This window comes from Staurois parvus, unplaced genomic scaffold (assembly GCF_062004578.1).
Source record: "Staurois parvus isolate SC_StPar_1 unplaced genomic scaffold, SC_StPar_1.0 ptg000977l, whole genome shotgun sequence".
NCBI lineage: Eukaryota > Metazoa > Chordata > Amphibia > Anura > Ranidae > Staurois > Staurois parvus.
In genome coordinates, this window is record NW_028318773.1 from 238813 (window position 1) to 253580 (window position 14768).

General features: G+C 41.6%; 1 protein-coding gene across 1 annotated transcript in view; it reads right to left on the minus strand.

Annotated features, from left to right (window-relative positions):
* Window positions 1–6093: 6093 nt before the first annotated feature.
* Window positions 6094–14768, minus strand: part of LOC149441552 (scaffolding CK1 anchoring protein F-like) — a 203129-nt gene continuing 194454 nt past the window's right edge. Inside the window, exon 5 of the mRNA XM_089657203.1 lies at window positions 6094–9351. Within this exon, the coding sequence (XP_089513329.1) occupies window positions 9287–9351 (65 nt within the window). The 3' untranslated portion in view covers window positions 6094–9286. The remainder of the gene's footprint in view (window positions 9352–14768) is intronic.

The following is a 14768-nucleotide window of genomic DNA, read 5'->3' on the forward strand; positions in this document are numbered from 1 at the left end:
TACTGAACTAGATCAAACCTTGATCTAGGTATTTTTCTTTATTTTTTCTTTTATTTTTTAATATTTATTTATCTTTTTTTTTTTTTTAACAAACTTTTTTTTCTCTCTCTGTGTCAGGAGTTCGAGAGATACAATGTATCTCTCTTCTCTATTCATAGAGAGAGAGAAAACAAGGGGGCCGGGCTGCACAGTGATTGATCACTGAGATAGCCAATCAGAGGCTATCACAGCGATCACGTGACCCGGAATCGGGAGTCCCGGGTCCCGATCGTTAGAACGGGACCCGGGGCTCTCAGTGACACCGCGGTCTTGGTGCTGGGAGCGCGCCGAGCGGCGCGCTCCCAGCACAAAGACAGGTACGCAAATATGCGGCCCCACGGAAAAAAGCCCAGGTCCGTGAGGCCGCATATTTGTGTTACGTCGGCGTCAAGGGGTTAATGAGGCCAGTCTCTGGGTGGAGACGACCAAACCTAATTTAAGCCATCCAAGCCTGCAGCCTCATGCTTATGATATTGCGTTCGTAACACATGCTCCAAGGTCCCTGTTGTCTGCCCTGCCTGCTAGTTTGGATTCCCTCATTGATGACCTTGGATAGGATATCGACTACTCTCTAACCTCTGCCTGCCTTTTGACTTTGGATTTGACCCTGACTATTCTGAACCTTGCTGCCTTACACCTGGACTGTCATTGAACCACTCTGTCTGTCTGCCAACTGCAAGTACCTGTTTGCTGTGCTCAGTTCGCGCCTGCCCTGGCTTTTTAGCCAGCAGTGTTAATTTGGTCAATTAATATATTTTCATCATAGTTTTCATCAACTGCATATTTTCAGTGATGAAAACTAAACAAAAATGAAATTCGCTTTCAATTCAGATGACTAAAATATGACTAAAACTACAAATGACATAGAAATTTAATGTCGAAATTAACAGTGGCCAAAAAACAACATTCTTGTTTATTTACGAAGCCTAGTTTTGTTTCTAAAGATGTTACTTGATGCTTGGCAATAAATGTGAAGGAAAAAAACAAGAAAGGCAAAGTGAGCGCTACAATGAAGCTGCTGTGACACCAAAGGGTACCAAAAAAAACTCCTAAATCAAAAATATAAATAAAGTGGGTGCAGCGCTGAAATCCAAGGTAATAAGTAAAAATAAAGTGCTACATATACAACAGACTGCTGAATCAATCAAAACCAGCTGTAATTAATGTAGATTGTAAAGTGCCAATAGTGCTATTGGTGACCATAAATAAAATCATAAGATATAAAGTGACACAAATGCTTGTGTAATGGTCATATATATAAGTCCATCAAGTGATCAAGTGTGTATAATCCGAGGAGAGCCACTCAAGGTGGCTATGGTGCTAATAAAGTGAAAAGTCCAAAATGTTGAACATGAGGATCCGTCAAGAGATCTCAGGATAGGTGATCCCAGGGGCGGACTGACAACTCATGGGGCCCCCGGGCAATAGGGGATCATGGGGCCCCTGTGTCCTTGCCCAAACTCAATAAAGCCTATGAAAAAGGTACCAGGGGGCATCTCATGGGGCCCCCTACTGACCCCGGGTCCTCGGGCAGTGCCCGAGTTTCCAAATGGTCAGTCTGCCCCCGGGTGATCCAAATTCTTATCTCCAATTCCTAGGTGGTATATCTGGTAATAGAAAAATTGCCAGTCAGCAGATGCACAATATCATCACGCATTTGAGAACACAACTTTCTCATCAGGTCAGCCAGATTCTCTTACAGGTATGTATAGCCTGGTCACTGTTCCCCTCTGGATCCTCCGTGGGTCACAGCACATCTAACTCTCTCTTTAAAATGGCTCTGTGGATGGTTAGGCTCATAGAAGGAGAGCCATTGGGGAATTCCAGTATGGAAAAAGATCTGGGAGTCCTAGTAGATCACAGGCTTAGCAAAGGCATGCAATATCAAGCTGCGTTTGTGAATCACTTCCCCATAGTTTGACCGGTGAGGTGACTACGGGGTGCCGGGTCTGACAGCAATGCCTTCCTCTGACCTCTCCCGGTGACCTGGCTCTCTTTGAACAATCAGAGTGCGGACGCTCCTAGTGGTCGGGGGTGTCTGTGTGGAACGGAGAAGGTGGGGGGAGGGGGGGGGTGTGCATTCTGGGATCAGACACTTAGGCCTGAGTCCTATGGGGAAGTGATTCACAAACACAGCTTGACATTCCATGCCGTTGCTAACCCTTTGATCTCCTAGGACTCCCAGATCTTTTTCCATACTGGAATTCTCCAATGGCTCTCCTTCTATGAGCCTAACCATCCACAGAGCCATTTTAAAGAGAGAGTTAGATGTGCTGTGACCCACGGAGGATCCAGAGGGGAACTGTGACCATGCTGTACATACCTGTAAGAGGATCTTGCTGACCTGATGAGACAGTTGTGTTCTCAAATGCGTGATGATATTGCGCATCTGGTGAGTGTGCAATGTTTCTATTACCAGATATACCACCTATGAATTGGAGATAGGAATTTGGATCACCTATCCTGAGATCTCTTGACGGATCCTCATGTTCAACATTTTGGACTTTTCACTTTATTAGCACCATAGCCACCTTGAGTGGCTCTCCGCAGATTATACACACTTGATCACTTGATGGACTTATATATATGACCATCACACAAGCACGTTTGTCACTTTGTATCTTATGATTTTATTTATGGTCACCAATTGCACTATTGGCACTTTACAATCGACATTTTTAACAGCTGGTTTTGATTGATTCAGCAGTCTGTTGTATATGTAGCACTTTATTTCTACTTATTACCTTGGATTTCAGCGCTGCGCCCACTTTATTTATATTAATAAATGTGAGAGGCTGAAGTGAGTATGGATAAAGTGTGACTCAGTCCAAGATACAGTACAATGAAAAAGTAAAAATTGCCCAAGGGACTTTTCGAGGCACACAGACTATATTTAAAGGATCATATTTTATTTGAAAAAAAAAAAAACATTAAAAACAATGAAAATATCAATATACAAAAAAATAAAAATATACAAGGTCTGGATGATCACTGTGTTACATAAAACAAGCTCTGCACAGAATCTGAATGTGTTATGTGAAACAGTGTTCACTTCTTCAGGAGTAACAAAGCTTGTAGATATACCATATGGAATGGTGTCTAAAGAGAGACCAGGTCGTTAACAAAGAGAAAAAAACTTACCACAAAGTCAATCTATATCAAAAACTGATGTAAATCAGATAAAGGGCTGGAAATATGCCCAAGAATACAGATGGCGACTAGAGGACAACTACTCAGCAATGACCATCCTAGCCAGGAGCTGTGAAGAAGAATGGATCAGCCCTCTAGGGGCATACAGCAGGAGGTACAGATAGATACTGTCAGAAGATAAGCACTGTAGGTAAAAATACAAAAAATAAAGAAAAGAAAATGAGAAAAGAGGAAAAAAAAGAAAAACTATATTGACAGCAAAAAGGCCAAAAGTCAGTGTCTTTTTCTTTATTTTTTTTGTATTTTTGCCTATACTGCTTATCCTCTGACAGTATCCATCTGTACCTCCTGCTGTATGCCGCTAGTGGACTGATTCAATTCTCTTACAAAACACATTGAGATTCTGTGCAGAACAGAAGACTTTGACCAATTTCACATTGACACATCCATTGCAGTATATTAATTAATTAATTCAAATCTTAATTTGTGTTTTTTGTCTCTAATAAATATGGGCCTTGCCCTGTTATTTAGGATAATTTCACCTTTTGGAACATGTTACCATATTTAGGGTGGAACATATAACATATTCCAGAAGCTGCAGCCTCTCCCTGCCCTCACAATGACAGTAAGCGGGGATACAATCCTGGCACTTGCTGTCACTATTTGAAAATAACGTGGCCGTGCGGGGATCTGCTCACATGACTGCAATATTCATTCACAGTTTCCTGTGAATGACTTGAACTACAAGTACTATCAGCTGCAAAGGCTTGTAGTTCTGAATGGACTGCAGGGTGGCTGATGAGCAGCCCTGTAGTTCATTCAGAAGCCCTCCAGCTTGTAAACAGTAAGCCCGCATGCAGGTGGGCTGAAAGTTGTTGGGCTTGTCAACAGGAGTCTAGCTTTGCACCTCTGATCCACTGATCATGAGCGCAATGCTTTCCTGGCTCCTTAGGGAAAAAAATAATATCACATTTTTTTTTCCTGCAAAAATTTGTGCATTTATTATTTTTTCTCAAAAGGTGAGCTTATCTTTAAAAAAACTTTGATTTAAACATCTCTGAATTGTGTACATTTTCACTAATATTTTGGTATATGCTGTTCTAGATTTTCCTGAAATCTGTGACCAAGAGTTTATATGCATACATTTTTACATGATGCACAGGACCTTTATTGTGATTTTATGAAGCAATTTGAATACAAAAAATTATTTTACTGGACTCTTTGGTATCTTAAAAAGGCCCAAGATGTTACACATTTTTAAAAAGGGATGTGCATACCAAAGGTGAACACATTCCTACATGGGACCATTGAACCTCAATAGATTGGTACGCATATGAAAAAAAAAATAATAATATTTTTTCTAGTGTTACTCTTAAATCAAATCAGTGCATGAATAGGGCAAAGTGCTAAATTTGTTTTAATCCCCCATACCCAGAAGTACATTTTTATCCTTTTTTTAACATACACTATATTGCCAAAAGTATTGGGACACCCCATAAGATCATTGGATTCAAGTGTTCCAATTACCTCCATGGCCACAGGTGTATAAAATAAAGCACCTAAGCATGCAGACTGCTTCTACAAACGTGTGAAAGAATGGGTCGCTCTCAGGAGCTCAGTAAATTCAGGTTTTTTACCGTGATAGGTTGCCACCTGTGCAATAAGTCCATCCGTAAATTTCCTTGCTACTAAATATTCCATGGTCAACTGTTAGTGGTACTATAACAAAGTGGAAGCAACTGGGAACAAAAGTGGCAACTCGGCCACAAAGTGCTAGGCCATGTAAAATGACAGAGTGGGGTCAGCACATGTTGAAGAGCACAGTGCATAGTCACCAACTGTCTGCAGAGTCAATAGCTAAAGACCTCCAAACTTTGTGTGGCTTTCAGATTAGTACAACAGCAGTGTGTAGAGTGCTTCTAATAATGGGTTTCCATGGCCGAGCAGCTGCATCCAAGCTTTACATCACCAAGTGCAATACAAAGCGTCAGATGCAGTGGCGTAAAGCAAGCCGCCACTGGACTCTAGAGCATTGGAGACGTTCTCTGGAGTGACGAATCACGCTTCTCTGTCTGGCAATCCAATGTATTGTTTGGAATTGGCGGTTGCAAGGAGAACGGTACTTTCCTGACTGCATTGTGCCAAGTGTAAAGTTTAGTGGAGAGGGGATTATGGTGTGGGGTTGTTTTTCAGGGGTTGGGCTTGGCCCCTTAGTTCCAATGAAGGGAACTCTTATGGCATCAGCATACCAAGACATTTTGATCAATTTCATGCTCCTAACTTTGTGGGAACAGTTTGGGGACGGCCCCTTCCTGTTCCAACATGAGCACAAAGCAAGGTCCATAAAGACATGGATGAGCATGGGGTGGAGGAACTTCACTGGCCTGATAGACTCCTGAACTCAACCCAATAGAACACCCTTGGGATGAATTAGAGTGGAGACCGCGATCCAGGCCTTTTCGTCCGACATCAGTGCCTGACCTCACAAATGGGGTTCTCGAAGAATGGACAAACATTCCCATAGACACACTCCTAAACCTTGTGGAAAGCCTTCCCAGAAGAGTTGAAGCTGCTATAGTTGCAAAGCGTGGGCCAACTCAATACTGAACCCTACAGACTAAGACTGAGACGCTATTTAAGTTCATGTATGTGTAAAGGCAGGCGTCCCAATACTTTTGGTAATATAGTGTATATTTCCTTTTTCAGATGTCTTCAGACTATTCATGTGACACCACAGGGTCCTTTAGGAATCTTCTCTTGTGCTGGGTGGTTTTTTATTGATGCAGAAAAGATCAGCACCCTCCATTAATCATTGTACTGTAATTGCAGGGTTGTGAAACACCAAAATTACATATGGCCTGTCTGGTTACACTGTAGTATATTCATAAAAAACCATACAAGAGATTTTTTTTACAATAAAGTTTTATTGTAATATTATACATTGTACACTCTTTAACCATCAATGAGTTACTGGTAACAATTTGACAGTTATATTCATATGTACAACTTCAAGCATTTTTTATATCTCCCAACTTTCAACCCAAAGCCCAGATCTAGCAATTAGAAAACAATCTTCAGTGAGCCCATTCACCCCCCCCCCCCCGACCAGGGTTGAATGTTAAATGTTCATTTTGTCTAGGGGTACAGGAATAGAGGTTATTATTTTCCCTGTCCTCCCGCTCAGGCTGGCTGCGGCACTCTTCTCTTCTCCTTGAATCTCTTGTCTTGTAGGCACTCCCTCAACATCGTTACATAAAATGTAGGGCTATTAACCCTACATTGTATGAGGAGGGGATGGGGGTGTAATTGTGGCCAGCAGCAACTTAGAGGGGAAGTTGCAGGGGACTGGTTGTACTGCTGCAAGGGACCCTGTTGGAGCATGGAAAAGGGTAAGCATTTCTTCATATTTCTGGACCCCTAAACATAATGATCATTTAACCCTTGTGGTGTGGAAGGGCCCCACTGTATAGGCATGTATTTTGCCGTGCAAAGAATTAGGCTTTAAGAAAGAGGAACACCCTGTATGCACATGATGTGCTGCAGCGAAGGGTGGTTGTGGCAACATTACACTCTGAGTCTGAGCCTACTTGCAGTATACACTGCTCAAATATATGACAGTCCCTGAACACACAAAATTTCAGTGCCCCAAGAAAAAAAAATCATAGACACATAAACTTCAATACAATGATAATAAAAAAGAGACTCTTTCATTACAAAAAAATAACACTTTTTTTTGAGCCTATCTAAAAAAATTATTAAAATATTTTAAAACTATAGACCTTTCTTAACAGTAAAACCTTCAAAGTGGTTGTAAGAGCTGAAGGTTTTTTACCTTCATGCATTCTATGCATGAAGGTAAAAAAACCTTATGTGTGCTGCTCCGCCCACAGCCTCCCCCCAATACTCACTTGAGCCCCCTCTCGATTTAGCGATGTGCACAGGAGCCTCAGCTGTCCTGGGTCTCTCTCTCCTTATTGGCCGAGACATAGCAGCTGGAGCCATTGGCTCCCACTGCTGTCAAACACAGCCAGAAAGCCAATGAAGAGAGAGCAGGTGGCGGGGCTAAGCTGCGTCTCCATGTGTCTTATGGACCCACCAGTGCCCCCATAGCAAGCTACTGGTCAAGTGGGAGAAGCCAGGAGTGCTGGTGGGGGATCCGAGAAAACCATTTCACAGACTAGGTAAGTATGACATGTTTATTATTAAAGAAAAACCAAAAACAAACCTTTAAGGCACACACTTTTACACTTTCTTCCTTTAGGTTCAATTCACACTGTTGTAACACCCTGTTTGTTTCTGAAGCGACACTCCAACACATCTTCTGAACATGCGCATGCGATATGCTGATGAAAATGCCGCATGCACCTTTCCAGGATGCTTTAGTGTGTTAGGCAGCACATTCAACTGGATGGGCTGCCTTAAAAGAGAAGCTCAGGATTGTAAAAAAACAGTTATACTCACCTAGGTCAATGCAGCATTGCTCTGATGCTGCATCTGTTCCCTGCTGCTTATGAGATGGAGAACTGAACGATCAAAGACCGTTGATTGCTCACTTCTCGGTTTTCAGTGAGCAGAGAGCTAATGACTGTCAGTCACTGGCTCTCTGATCTGCCCCTCCAGCAGTCACTGGAGCTCTGGGTTGTGGAGGGTTGTTCAGACTGGTTCAGGATCTCAGAGGCACTCTGAGAGGCTGAGCCAGCTGTTGGTCCATGCATCTGGTGGATCACATTAAATTCGGAATCTCTTCAGAGTCGGCTGGCTCTGTGACATTAGCCTGTGCAGTCCTGTGATCCCTGGGAGAGGTAGGGCCAAAAGAGCCCTTTGGCCCTACTTCTCCTTTAATGCAACATTCTTTAACGCATGACAACTTGCTTACTCTAATGTAGCATGACAGTGACAGTAGCATAATATAGCTAGCAAGACTTAAATGTTGCTTTTATTTCACCATAATAGGTTAGGAAAGTGCATAGCAAGGTAAGGCTAATAAAAAAATTACATTCTTCAATCACTTTATTAATGTCTCCTATTGTGAAGCTCAGGTCTTTTAAAAACAGACAAGAAATGAAGCAATTAATGTGTTCATTAGGAGAGGAAATGCACCATTGTCTTGCTGTATTTATTAATGTGTATTGCTCTATTGCAACCAATTGACACATACCAGCAAACTAAAACTTGGCACAGTTCTTGGGCATTATGAGCAGTTCTTGTTGATAACACTTTGCCACACAATGTCCAGTGCTTCTAAATCAGTGTTCCTTGTTTGACAAGAACAGAGTTTTAGTTTTAGATAAACTTTTTTTTTTTTTATATTTTTCTAATGATAATGTAGCAAATATTTTACTTGCTCTGGGAGGACAGTTACAGGCTTTCTTCTTACAATAGCCGGGAAGCAGAAGAAATAGTGTATATTTTTTAAAGAATAAAGCTTTATTAAACGTTTTTTTATGGGATACAACTGGAGAAATGGTGTTCATTTACCCATGGCAAACAACAAAAAATGAGCAGTTAGCAGCTTAGAGTGGGAAGACTACTGGTTACCAGTGGATACTGGTCAATTACACAACAATTACCACCACAATTATAATTAGTTACTTCTAAGTAAAAAATAGGCTACTTAGTTCTTGAGATGACTGCATAGCCACATATAAAACTGGTCTTAACTGGTCTTTTGTGATGGGAAAGAATTTCTCCTTCAGTCAACATGCTGTTTTGGCAGCAGAACACAAAAGAAAATAGGAATGACCAATTAACAGTTCTCATCCTGGCCTAGTTACTGTTCCCTTTTCATTGAATTCTAATTCAACAGTTTAAGTTTACATGCTCAGAATGCTCTTGACAGGGATATGAAAAATACAAGACAAGGTACTATATTAGCGTATCTAAAGCCCAAACTTTTTTTTCAAATTCTACTAGTGTTTTTCCCATTCATTATGGTGGAGGAACCTCTAAGTTTCTTTCATGTAATATCCTAATTCTCCTTGATCCCAGAGATTCAGTTTCCTGGTGACAAACTGTGGCACAATGTACGTTATTTTCCAGTTTAGAATAAATATTGTCTGTAAAGTTCTATACATAATTTTAGGAGCTTCCTTCTTTTTCAGGACACGGCACACTTGTTTTTTTTTATTTTCTCACTCCCAGTAGAAACAGGACTGGTGCTACCTGTTGGAGAGAAATGGAAAAAGAGAATGTTTAGAACTGATAAATATCACTGTCTAGGCAGTGACATTTTTAACCCCTTCATGACACAGGGTAAAACAAAATCTTAAAGTATACCTGAAGGTAAAACTTTTTGTTTAGTTGTGGATAGAGTGCAGAGGTATTAGAACACTTGTCAGTTTTTATAGCTGTCTGTCCCCGTTAACCTCACTGGCGGTATGATTATTTCAGATTTTTGGTGCTGAAAGCGGTACCATTATTTTGCATGGAAATTTGGTATTTTATATTGTAGGCCTTTAATTCTTAGGAATAACTCACTGAAATCTGTCCGAACAAGAGTCTAGTAAACATCCCGGCTGGATAAAACTTGAAACACAAAATCATAAATTATAATTTAATAAATAATCATAAAAGATAATAATATAATAATAATAAATTTAATTCAATAATATAATCAAACCAACAACACTGAAATTTGAAATATAGCGCTAAGTTTGTACATCACTGAGCAAAGTCGCAAAATTGTTTTCCGTGTCTGATGACGAATTTCCCCATGAATTATTATCACTCAATTCTGCAAGTGGTTCTGATTTACTATCGCTATTCTCTAGCTGGTCTAAAACCGCTTTTGACCTAAAGGGACGCTTTTTGGACGCCATGGACGTTTCTCAGTTTCCAGGCAATGAGAACAGTAAAAACGCGGGCAGGGCACAGGACAAATCACTAGGGACAAAATGTATGTGAAATGGTTTGATTCAGTAATGTTTTACTATGTGATTTTAGTGAATGTCACTTTTTGTCATTTTCAAATTTCCCGCCGTTCCATCCCCGGTACGTCCCGACGCTCGCAGGGGACGGAACCCAGATGACAGATGCCGGCATCCGCCGGATTACATTGCCGGGGACACTGCAGGAGGGACATCGCGGGAGCGTAGGACAAGGTAAGTGATCGAGGGATCGTGGAGCAGCGCCGTATTGTATTCCCGAGTGTAGCTCAGGGTTACCGCTTGTGGTACTGAAACTTTACCCCGAGCTACACTCGGGAATACCACCAGGGAGGTTAAGGAGGTTCACCTTCTCTATAGGTCCTGTTTTCCATTATCATTGAAAGTGAAAGTAAAAAAATACCACATTTTGGGTTGTCCCCTGAAACGTAACAGAGGGAAAATCTTTCAATGGGGACATTAGTTCTGGTGACCTGGAGGTCCCCAAGGAATTCCCTTAATTTGCAAGGATTTATTCTTACTTCCTGTTTGGCTGTGGGACAGGATGTGTAGGGAAATCTTTGCAATGGAACACAGATGGCGAATAAAAAAATTTGACAGGGGTTGTGATCCTCCCCTACTCTATCCAAAATGAAAAAAAAAGTTTTGCCAATAGCTCTACTTTAACACCCAGACCCAATTTAGCAATTCTGACATCTGTTCATAAAAACTGTACATATGATCACAACTACTTAGTGTATCCAGGTGAATTATACCTTGTTTTTTTTCAGGATAAATTGGGTTTTAACTTGGTGGTAAATAGTAAAGGATATCACCTGTTTTTTTTTCTTTTATTATCAAAAGGAATCTGGCACAAAATAGTAAAACAATTTTTTTTTTAACTTTAGCTATATATTTCTTGCTATTACAATAACTTACTACTAAAGAACAACCCAAAATAAACTCTCCTGCTCCTGATGATTGCATCAATAACACATATGTGTATATTATTTGTTTCATGTACCCATAGTAGGGCCCAGAAACTATAATGTGCATTTTGCTTTTTTATCATACCTAAAACACACTGACACTGACAACAACTGACAGTGATAATTTTAGAAAAATACTACCTAAAATATACCGAGCCTGACCTTGACCTTTGACCCATACCTTGAGCCTAACACAAAGCATGACACTGACCTAGACCAAACCGTGTTCTAGCTGTTTTTTCTTTATATTTAATTTTTTTAACCACTAGGGAACCACCCACATATACTGTGGCATAGCGGCCCCTGTGTGCAGTATCATGTTTACAAACGTCAACATGTTTACATGGTAGGGGGAGCGCGAGGCACGCAACTGCCCTACCCGCGGCACTGATTGCGGCTGCAGGTGTCAGTCACTGAGTCCTGGTAGGTGATTGCCCGGCAATTGCCAGCAAACACTGACAGAGAGGATGGCTGCATTTGGACGGCTGTTTTCAATGGAGCTCTCCTCCCTGTCAGTTTCCAGCACACTGTTCCAGAGAGCAGAGCTTAGCTTTCCGGAACAGTGTGTAACTGTGAAGTACACACCCCCACTCCCTAGTAAAACACTCCCCTCACACAGTTAACCCTTTGATTGCCTCAAAAAGTTAACCCCTTCCTCCCCAGTGTCAGTGATTTTTTTTTTTTGCACTGATCACTGTATTGGTGTCACTGGGGATGTCAGTGACCCCATGTCAGTTCCTCCCCAGTGTCAGAATGTCCACGGCAGTCCCACCATAAGTCGCTGATTGCCGCCATAAGTCGCTGATCGCTGCTATTATTAGTATAAAAGAAAAAAATCCAGTATCTATACCACCATTTGTAAACGCTGTAACTTTCACGTAAACCAATTAATTTACACGTATTGGGATTTTTTTGTTAAAAAGACATGTCGCAGAATACATTTTGGCCTAAATTTATGTTGAAATTTGATTTTAAAATTTTTTTACTGGACATGTTTTATAGCAAAAAGTCCAAAATATTGTTTTTTTTTCTCACAATTGTTGGTCTTTTTTTTATAACGCAAAAAATAAAAATGCACAGGCAATCTAATACCACGAATAGAAAGCTCAATTTGTGGAGAAAAAAGGACGTAAATTTCATTTTGGTGCAGCATTGCATGACCACGCAATTGTCAGTTAAAGTAATGCAGTGCCATGACACAAACCGCTTCTGTAACTGCTTCCTGACCGCTACAGGGCGGCACGGCTGCGCAAAATCACATACACACATATATACAGTTGCAAGAAAAAGTATGTGAACCCCTTGGGATTACGTGGAGTTTTGCATGAATTGGGCATAAAATGTGCTCTGAACGTCATCTAAGTCACAACAATAGAAGAACACAGTCTGCTGAACATAATACTACACAAACATTAGATGTTGCCATGGTTTAATTGCACATAACATGTAAACATTCACAGTACAGGGAGTATAAAGTATGTGAACCTTTGGACTTAATAACTGGTTGACCCTCCTTTGGCAGCAATAACCTCAACCAAATGTTTCCTGTAGTTGCAGATCAGACCTGCACAACGATCTGGAGTAATTTTGGACCACTCCTCTTCACAAAACTGTTTCAGGGTAGCAATATTCTTGGGATGTCTGGTGTGAATCGCTCTCTTAAGGTCATGCCACAGCATTTCAACTGGGTTGAGGTCAGGACTCTGACTGGGCCACTCCAGAAGGTGTATTCTGTGCTGTTGCAGCCATTGTTTTGTTGAATTACTTGTATGCTTTGGGTCATTGTCCTGTTGCATCACCCATCCTCTGCAGAGCTTCAGTTGGCGGACAGATGGTCGTACGTTTTCCTGCAAAATGTCTTGAGAAACTCTGGAATTCATTTTCCCAACAATGACAACAATCCGTCCAGGCCCTGAGGCAGCAAAGCAGCCCCAAACCATGATGCTCCCTCCGCCATGTTTTACAATGGGGATGAGGTTTTGATGTTGGTGTGCTGTGCCTTTTTTTCTCCACACATAGTTTTGTATGTTCTTCCCAAACAACTCAATTTTGGTTTCATCTGTCCACAGTATATTTTGCCAGTAGTGCTGTGGAACATCCAGGTGCTCTTTTGCAAACTTCAAACGTGCTGCAATATTCTTTTTGGACAGCAATGGCTTCCTCTGTGGTGTCCTCCCATGTACTCCATTCTTGTTTAATGTTTTCCTTATTGTAGATGTGTCAACAAAAATGTTAGCATGTGCCAGAGATTTCTGTAGGTCTTTAGCTGACACTCTGGGATTCTTCTTTACCTCATGCAGCATTCTGCGCTGTGCTCTTGCAGTCATTTTTACAGGACAACAACGCCTAGGGAGAGTAGCAACAGTGCTAAACGTTCTCCATTTGTAGACAGTCTGTCTTACCGTGGACACATGAACATCAAGGCTTTTGGAGATACTTTTGTAACCCTTTCCAGCTTCATGCAAGTCAACAATTCTTGATCGTAGGTCTTCTGAGAGCTCTTTTCTGCGAGGCATGGTTCACATCAGACAGTGCTTCTTGAAACCAGTAAACCCAAAACAGGTGTGTGTTTTTTAAGGGCAGGACAGCTGTCAGCAACACATCCAATATCATCACACTGATTGGAGTCAAGGTTGGCTCACTCCTGGCTCCAATTAGCTCTGGGAGAAGTCATTAAGCTAGGGCCTCACATACTTTTTCCTCCCTGCACTGTGAATGTTTACATGTTATGTGCAATTAAACCATGGCAACATCTAATGTTTGTGTAGTATTATGTTCAGCAGACTGTGTTCTTCTATTGTTGTGACTTAGATGACGTTCAGAGCACATTTTATGCCCAATTCTTGCAAAACTCCATGTAATCCCAAGGGGTTCACATACTTTTTCTTGCAACTGTATATATGTGATTCGCACTCCCGTGGTTTTTACACCCCTCCCAGCTGGCATCAGTACACCAGTAATCACATTTAACCCTTTGATTGCCGGGAACACACTCATACACAATAAACCTCCATTGCTAGTATAGTGTCTGAACGGATCAATAACTTTGATCAGATCAGCACTATACCAGCGTTCATATTAGTATAGTGTCCCCAGAAATGCAGCGTTAGCGGGATCAGCCCCGGCATCTGCCTTTAGCCCCTATGCTTACCTCCCCCCTTTTCCCCCAGCAAGTGCAGTGTCAGTAGGTCGCTGTCACTTGATAAACTGCACACAAAACTGCAGTGTTGGCAGAATCAGGCCTGATCTCTGTTAGCACTTGCTGGTAAATTTTGATGACTCTAATATGCAGCAGAGTGCCAGTGCTAGTGCCACACTACCTTTTGGTGAACTGGCGAACATTAGTGGCCTAGTACATCCTGGTCTTTCACATACCTCTTAGATTGTAAGCTCCCAGGATCAGGCCCTCCTAACCCTCTTGTATTGAACTGTATTGTTGCTGTATTGTCTCCCGTTATATTGTAAAGCGCTGAGCAAACTGTTGGTGCTTTATAAATCCTGTATAATAATATTACCAGCACTGCAGTATCACTTGGTGACATGGCGAGTCCCATAAGTGCAGTACAAGCTGGTGTGGTGGCGAGCACAAGTATTGTCCCGCAACCACCAATAAGTCGCACACAGGCCCGTAGAGCCCCTAGTGTCCTTCTGGACGTGCTTGCAAATCCCGATTGGCAGCCCACAAATTCTGCAGCACCCGTACTTCCCCCATTCACTGCCCAACCCG